General features: G+C 44.2%; 1 protein-coding gene across 1 annotated transcript; it reads left to right on the plus strand.

The window, feature by feature from the left end:
• Positions 1-3,647: 3,647 nt before the first annotated feature.
• LOC308168988 (carbohydrate sulfotransferase 12-like) lies at positions 3,648-5,104 on the plus strand (the record flags this gene model as incomplete). Its single annotated transcript, XM_080543626.1, has 2 exons — positions 3,648-4,202; positions 4,403-5,104. 2 exons carry the CDS (start codon positions 3,648-3,650, stop codon positions 5,102-5,104), a joined length of 1,257 nt encoding a protein of 418 aa, XP_080399752.1.
• Positions 5,105-9,199: the final 4,095 nt, after the last annotated feature.

Below are 9,199 nucleotides of genomic sequence, written 5' to 3' on the forward strand. Positions count from 1 at the left end.
CTGTTCTTGTCAGGTATATCAAAGACAGTAGAGCAGGGGCGGGGCTAAGGGGTGGCTACTTGGGCTCAAGCCCCGAATGTTTTACTTTCTAAAAAAATTAAAAATAAAATAAAAAACTCTCGTGAGTAACGTGCAGTACCGGAGTCCAACAGAGAGGCAGCAGCTGCGCGACATTAGCCTGCGTACTGCGTAGCCTGCCCTGCCCTGAAGAAGAAGTGATCTCAATCAGTGCCTGACTTGCAAAATTGTAAGGATGGATATCCCAAAGTTTTTTTCAACAAAACAAGCGCCAAGCAAGAACTGTTGCAGCAGCAGTATCAGCAGCTGACAACAATGACATCACCAGCAGTGATGACATAGATGATGTTTCAGGTTTGTGAATCTTATTAGAAAGGTGACTGACTCACTGACACTACTTTTCCGGTTTGCTAATGCTAGCTGGCTATCATAACATAACGTTATGTTATAATGAAAATGAAACATAGCAAGGTACTGTTACGGTACATGGTAAGAAATCAAACAGAGGATAATACTTATACAAATAAAGTGAATAACAGGCTGATAATCTTTGATATCTGCACTCTGGTTGACTGAGTAACAAGTGAAAAAGAATGATGTAACGTTAATGTTACAGCTAGTAAACATGGAGTAACCACATTAAGTATGCCCTTATGGTAGTATGTATGTATACAGAACATGACTCAAATCTATCCTAAGATGTAACGCTAACTAACTAAGTTTGTTTAATGTCCCAGGGGGAATTTGATTTCACAGTACTATACACAGGCCAACAATACATGTAATATATCGTCATATAACACAGGACAAGACTCTAAATACAATATACTGTAAGTGGTGAGCACAGAGTCTGCCCTGATATACATACTGTAACATAACTAGCCTCAGCCCATCAATTATGTAATTCTATTCAAATATAAATGATGGTGACTGACGTGTGTGTGCGTGTGTGTGTGTGTGTGTGTGTGTGTGTGTGTGTGTGTGTTTACTGTCTATTTTGTAATACAGGTCAGCTGCTATCCAATGGCGCATTCTGGCCTGCAGGGGGAGCTACGTGTGCTGACCTCCCTCTGTGCCCAGAACCACCACAATTAGTTTGCTTCATTAAAGGGTGTGAATGTATATGTGTTCTCCAGTGCCTTTTGTCCGCTTTAAGGTGGTGGTAAGTTGAAGGTTGAAGGCAAATATTTCCACATTATATTCTCCAAAGTTATTCTCTATGTAACATACTGACAAAAACACCTCCATTGATGATATGATGAAGAGGAGGCGTTTCTCACCTTTCTTGCTCTTCTTCTTCATGATGAAGAACACAGTGATGATGATGATGATGAGGAGGAGGAGTCCGACCACAGCTCCAATGATGAGGCCCAGGGGGGCGGGGTCAGTGGTACCTGTAACCAACACATAGCAGTCAGACTGGAACTTAGGGTCACAGTGTGGTAAGAGTAAGAGTTCCTGAAGGGACGTTGTATCTTCTTACCTCTGTTGGTCTTTATCACGAAGCGCTCCAGTTTGATGACGATGTCGTCCTCCATCCCAGAGAGCTGAACCACACAGTCATACTGGTTCTTCACCCAGTCCTCAGGCTTCAGGGTGAGGCGAGTGCTCATCTGGAAGGTTCCGTCGTGGTTGGGGAGAAGCTCTCCGTACTCCACATCCTCATACACCACCTGTCCATCTCTCCTCCAGAACATCACAACTTCTCTGGGGTAGAAACCTGTAGCGTGGCAGGTGACTGGAGAGGAGGGGGTCTTCTGGAGCAGAGACATTGAGGGGGGGACTGGGGAGGGGGGAGAGGGAGAGAAGGAGGAGGAGAGAGGGGGGGGGAAAGCATAAGTTTGGGGGGGAGGGAGGGGGAAAGGGCAAGCAAAAAAAGAGAGCATGAAATAAAAGAGGGAGAGACAGAGAGGGGGAAAGAGCAGCAGTCAAAACAAAAAAACGAAAACAGCAGGAAATAAAAGGAATGTAATAGTTCCACTTCAAAGTAGTTGACTATGAACATGTTGTGTCAGGTGATGTGTCACTGTGTGTGTACCTGTCCTGCTCTTCCCATACTGCAGGAGTCTCTTCAGACACTTAATGCAGATCTGGGTGTAGTCGTGCTTTAAATGCTCATTATAAGCTAGCTGTCTGTCCCTCCTCTGTTTGTATAGATGACGGCCTGTGACACTGGAGCGATCCATGTAGACGTCCGCAGGTCAAAGGACAAGAAGTCCTCTCCATCATAACCATACTGCATAAACCCCTCTGTGACTCCAGTCTCCTCATCCCAACTACAACCCTCCATCATCTGGTAAATATGTACATCTGAGAGAGAGGGAGAGGAAGGGGAGAGAGAGAGAGAGAGAGAGAGAGAGAGAGAGGAAGGGGAGAGAGAGAGAGAGAGAGAGAGGAAGGGGAGAGAGAGGAAGGGGGGAGAGAGAGAGAGACAGAGAGAGAGGGAGAGGAAGGGGGGAGAGAGAGAGAGAGAGAGAGAGAGAGAGAGAGAGAGAGGAAGGGGAGAGAGAGAGAGAGAGAGAGGAAGGGGAGAGAGAGGAAGGGGGGAGAGAGAGAGAGACAGAGAGAGAGGGAGAGGAAGGGGGGAGAGAGAGAGAGAGAGAGAGAGAGAGTGAGAGGGAGAAGAAGGGGGGAGAGAGAGGGGTTCAGTTAGACAGTTCATGACTCAGAGAGAGTGTGTGTGTGTGTGTGTGTGTGTGTGTGTGTGTGTGTGTGTGTGTGTGTGTGTGTGTGTGTGTGTGCTTCTTCTCCTCACATTGACCACTGGGTACTAACGTACACTAACATACACAGTGAACTGTCTGCATGTACACACATGTACAGCCTGGGTACTAACGTACACTAACATACACAGTGAACTGTCTGCATGTACACACATGTACAGCCTGGAGGCCTGTGACCACCCCACCAGGAGGTAGGATCAAGTCATTTTAGTTCAAACATAAAAACTAACAGAATCAACAGGCCTGGGATCAGCAAAAATCCTTTTATTCAATTCTCCTCAGTTTACATATGAGATCTTCCCGACGCAGAGTACTAATATTTACCTCTTAACCAGTGTGTGATGAATTGACTATTGTTCTATTATTGTTTTTATGCTATATAGGTGGATATGATAAAGCACTTTGAGCTGCAACGTTGACAGGAAAGGTGCTATACAGATAAAGGTTATTAGTATGGCATAAGACAACCTGTTCAATGTTGTAATCCCTAATTATACAGTTAGGTATACTCCCAGTTTACATTAGGGATACAACCTCAGCAAATATGTTCACGTCAAGACTAAGACGTAAGGAAGGGAGGGCCAGATTCACCCACATTCACCTTCCTCCCTCTTGCTGTGTCCTCCCCTCAATGTGATTGGTTTGATCTCACCTGAGGTGTTTGTTATCTGTGTATAAAAATTCATGTTTCCTCTCTGTCTGGGACTTTTCTGAGAAGACTTTGACTGACAGACTCTGTCTGTCATAGTGTAAACTGTTCTCCTTTTGCAAACGTTAATTAAATACTTTTTTCTATGCAATTTGAAAAAAACAGGCTACCTTTTTCTATTTTCTATTTAGATGCTTAAATATTTCCCTAACAGCTGAGACAAGCTCTCTCTTTCCTCCTCACTCTGATCTGGAAAAATGCGAACGTCAAGGTTTTTACGGGAGGTGTTCATCGTCGGATCCCTGTTAATGATCCTGCTCGTCATCCTATACTGGGTTGATGTTGGAGCACTTGGAGCACTCTATCCCCACGACCCCCGCGACCTTTCCATCCATCAACCTCAACCGACCGCAGCCCTGTCCCTCAGCCTGTCCCCCTCTTCGAGTCCTGCCCTCCACCAGCCCCTCAGGGGACTGGGGAGTCTAGGGGGGGTCCCATCCATGGATGAGAAGGACGGTACTCCCAAACAAGAGGGTAAACCCCCCATCGAAGGAGATCCCTTAGATCTGAGTGTTAAACAAGAGGAGAGGGGGAGAGAGGAAGAGGAGAGTGGAAAAGAGGAGGAGAAGAGGACGAGAGAGGAGGGGCGAAGGCAGGAAGACAGAAGGAAGCGTATCCAGGATGTGTGTTCTGGGAATGGAACACTGGAATTCCCAGGAAAGGGTTGGACGTTTGACCAGATTCCCAACCCGGAGCTAAACCACCTCATAGTGGACGATAGACATAAGGTGATCTACTGCTACGTCCCCAAGGTATGTATGTGTGTGGGTGAAGAGGGACGCTCCTCCTCCTCCCTTCTACTGCCTTCCCTCTCAAACTCTTTTCAGTTCAATGTAAGAATAACCTGCATTCATAAAATCATCACCCCATCTGGACAGAGTTAACTCCTATCTCTCTCCTCTCCCTCTCTCACCCTCTATCTCCTCCCTCCCCCACCCTCTCCTCTTTCTAGGTGGCATGTACCAACTGGAAACGTGTGATGGTCGTGCTGTCCGAGGGACTGCTCGCGGAGGACGGCCAACCCTACCGTGACCCCCAGGCCGTGCACCCTAACATCCACAAGTTCTGGCAGAGCAACAGGGGACTCTCCAGTGACCTGATGAGGGTGAAGCTCCAGAGCTACACCAAGTTTCTGTTCGTCCGAGACCCCTTCGTACGCCTCATCTCCGCCTTCCGGAACAAATTCGGCGACCCCAACCAGGACTTCTACAAAGAGTACGGCTCTGGGATGCTTCGTCGCTTCAGGAATGTGTCTAGTCTTCCAGACTCCGTGGCCGAAGCATTTAAGGCGGGAATCCGACTCTCGTTTCCCGAGTTTGTCCAGTATCTCCTGGATCCGGAGACGGAGAAGGAGACTCCGTTTAACGAACACTGGCAGCAGGTGTACAGCCTCTGTCACCCGTGTCAGATCCAGTATGACTTTGTCGGAAAGCTGGAAAACCTGGATGAGGACTCTGATCACCTGCTCCGACTCCTCGGAGTGGACGACCAGATCCAGTTTCCGCCTAGCAACCGGAACCAGACAGCCACCAGCTGGGTGCGTGATTGGTTCTCAGACGTTCCACCAGAGTTAAGGAGGAAACTGTACAACTTGTACGAACCAGACTTTGAGCTGTTCGGGTACCCCAGACCTGAGACGCTGCTCCACCTGTGATGTCTTTCAAACTCCTGGAGAGAGATTTGCCATATACACGTACATACTGTAGCAACAGTCTTATCTTTGTCTCCTACTTGGCGACAAAGATAAACAGAACAAAGATAGCAACATGTTTTGACACTGCTACCTGAAGAGGTTAGTGAGTCTGCGGAAGGCTATATAAGATTTGAACTCCATTAGTCTACTGTGAGACAAATAAAATGGTCATTTAAATAAAAGATACATTTGCAACATGTTTTGACACTGCTACCTGAGTGATGGATGCTTTCTGTATGTTAGAGATGACCAACTCTGGTACTGAAGAGCTATAGTGGATGCAGCCTTTTGTTCCAGATCAGCATTAATACACCTGATTACAGTATCAGTTTATGTGGTCCAGATTGAAGACCACTCATTGATGTGTGTATGTGATGTGTGTTAGTTCTGGAACAGAAGCCTTCGTACACTTCATAAATGTGTTTTTTGGAATAAAGTTTCTTGGAAACATTTGAGTATGTCAATGTCCGTGATCTATTGATTCTGTAAACACATAACGTTGTACTTGTATGCCTTGTGTTCTTCTCTCACCCTCTCCCTGCCCTCCAACAAACGTCTTTGACAATACTCAACGTAAGATGAACAAATTATTAAAGATATTTCTAAATAATTTTACCTATGTACAAAACGATACTATACCAGAAATATTAACTAGCTAGTGAATTTCACTAGTAGAACGATATACTATTAAAGTATTATTCAGTTATAATAGTTAAAATAGGCAAAACCTATTTTGTTTTTACCTGCCGCAAACACAGTACACAGAATACACACGATAATACACACTTTCAATCTATTTACATACAGATTTCATAATCCGGCTCTCTCCCAGAATAACCACACCAGCTTATTGTATTTACATTAGGTTTGTGGAACTCACAGTCTTAGTCAATACTATAACAACCATGTATCCCAGGAGGTTCTTTTGAACCTAACAGAGGATATCTCACAATATCTCACAATATCTCACAATATCTCACAATTCCCGACATGCAGCCCTTTTCACCAAGCCGTGACACATATTTCTCCTCTGCGGTATATTTTTACACACACACACACACACACACACACACATAGACCTGTGTATAAGAACCTGTAGATATCTGTCCTATTAATTGTCATATTTCCAGAAGGGGGTTTTATGGCGGCCTCAGGCTTAGGGCCAAGGGGCCTATGGGCAGGCTACCTGCCCCCGCCTCACCCCTCTCCCCATCCCCCACTAACCCTAACCCTAACCCTTTGTCCTAGAGAAGCACATGGTCAATATGGCCTCCCTTCCTATGACCTTCCCCCTGCCCTTTGACCTGAGTGATACTGTCTGTAACCTATCCCCCTTTTCACACCCTGTCCTGAGTAAGGTGATAGGACGAGATAGGTGCCTTGTCAGAGACTTGTATTACTATATCACTGAGGTATAAAATATGTGAGCTAAAGTACAGCTCGCTCTCTTTTCATCCTGCTTGACCCATCGACCAGAGCTGACCCCCTCTCTATTACATCATCAGAGTAGGAATGCTGTAAGCTGTTATGTAACTTTGTTTGAATAAATAGTCTAACTCAGAAGCTTTACTGGTGATCTATTTCAACCAAGTACCAATAAAAAATATCCCACATTAAATGGCGAGCCAGAATCCAGGAAAATCGAATAACTAGAGTTTGTCTGGACCCCAAAAGTTGACAGTAAGACGCGTGGAAAGCGCCGCTCCTTTTTGAACCACTGGGCAGTGAATAATGTGAGCGCACACGGTAACTCGTGGGTTTGAGATATCCTCTGTTATGTTCAAAAGAACCTCCTGGGATACATGGTTGTTATAGTATTGAGTAATGAATGAATGAATGAATGAATGAATGAATGGTCTTTATTGTCATTGATATAGTACAGGTACCAAACAACGACATTTGGGAGGGGTGGCTCCCTTGGTGCTAGGAAAAAAAAAAACTAAAAACAAGAAGGGAAAAGAGCTGGTTTACATAAATAAAGGCTATGTACACTATCCACTATACTATACTATACAAATAAAACACTGTGCTGTACTCTATGCTATGCTATACCTATTCTAACATTTCCTATCTCTGAACCTTATGTACCCGAGGGTTGTCATATTGCACATAGTGTTATTGCACATTCATTTAAAGTGTCGCAGTTTGCAGGTTTGAAATGTTCACAGTTGTGTTTCAGTATTGCACTTGATTTCAATCTAGTAGCTGCCATCAAATTGTCTAGATTGTCTAAGACTGTCACTTCCATAAACCTAATGTAAATACAATAAACTGGTGTGGTTATTCTGTGGGAGAGAGCCGGATTATGAAATCCGTATGTAAATAGATTGAAAGTGTGTATTACATACCCAGCCATCACCTTGTCTTGAGATGTCTTAAGATGTCTTAATTAACCAAATATGTCTGTCAAGATGTCTTAAGATGTCTCGAGACAAGGTGATGGCTGGGTATGTAATACACACTTTCAATCTATTTACATACGGATTTCATAATCCGGCTCTCTCCCACAGAATAACCACACCAGTTTATTGTATTTACATTAGGTTTATGGAAGTGACAGTCTTAGACAACCTAGACAATTGATGGCAGCTACTAGATTGAAATCAAGTGCAATACTGAAACACAACTGTGAACATTTCAAACCTGCAAACTGCGACACTTTAAATGAATGTGCAATAACACTATGTGCAATATGACAACCCTCGGGTACATAAGGTTCAGAGATTCGTGTGTATTCTGTGTACTGTGTGTGCGGCAGGTAAGGAGACTGTACGCAGTGTTCTTTAGTCGTGATCTATTTCAACCTATAAAAAGTACCTTAAAAAAAAAAAAAAAAAAAAACCTACACTTCCTTTACAACATCTGCAAAAGTTTTCTCTGTGCTCTCAGTCCTCCTCCAACCAAACACGTGTCCAGTCACATGCTCTACCACCAACTGAGCCACAGAGGATCCTGTTGGTGGTTACAGATCCGGCAGATATCCCCAAGCTGAGCTTGTGTGCGAGCCTGGCCACGCATCTGCCAGAAGTGCTGGAACAGTGCTGGAAAGGACAATGTGAAAACAAAATATTCAAACCAGCACACATGATTGTTGTCCCTATTGTGCAAATCCCCAAAGTTAAACGATAGTTAGACCTGGCCATGAAATACAAGACAGAGATGGAGAACAAGTGAGTGACTACCCTACCTACATTATTATTGGATTGGATCTTTTTTTTTTAGTTGTTGTGTTTGTTGTTGTTGTTGTTGTGTCTGTATTGTAAAGCCTAGCTATACTGTAACCCTTTACTACTAGTTTTGAGAGAGAGGAAAGGAGTTAGTCGTGGACGATTTTTCAATCAACAACAGTGGATTTAGTGGATTTAGTGGATGGCCTATGGCCTGTTGTCCATCTTTGTCCCTACATGAATCGTACAGGATTCTTGGATGGTTTTCCAACCTGTAGGATGTTGCACTGGTACCTATAGTACTGTATATGAACTGGTACCTATAGTCTGTATATGAACTGGTACCTATAGTCTGTATATGAACTGGTACCTATAGTACTGTATATGAACTGGTACCTATAGTCTGTATATGAACTGGTACCTATAGTCTGTATATGAACTGGTACCTATAGTCTGTATATGAACTGGTACCTATAGTCTGTATGAACTGGCACCTATAGTCTGTATATGAACTGGTACCTATAGTCTGTATATGAACTGGTACCTATAGTCTGTATATGAACTGTACCTATAGTCTGTATATGAACTGGCACCTATAGTCTGTATCAGGGTTTCCGTTAACCGGTAATTCCCGGACTTTGTCCGGTAAAATTTGTCGAAGTCCGACAAATTGAAAACTCGTCGGACAAAATGTCCGGTGAAAATAATTCCCTCTAAGCACAATTTGAATACAATTCGCTAAAGTTCACATTTTGTATTCAAATTGGCTTTGGGCCACCATTCTCAGCTGAGCACCAAACACACACACACACAACACTGCCCGAGAGAGAAGGACCCGCCCCCTCCAGCCAGCCTATAGGCTAACCAAAGGGGGCGGGTCCTTCTCTCT

The sequence above is a fragment of the Nansenia antarctica genome (assembly GCF_963989245.1).
Source record: "Nansenia antarctica genome assembly, chromosome: 12".
Taxonomy (NCBI): Eukaryota; Metazoa; Chordata; class Actinopteri; order Argentiniformes; family Microstomatidae; genus Nansenia; species Nansenia antarctica.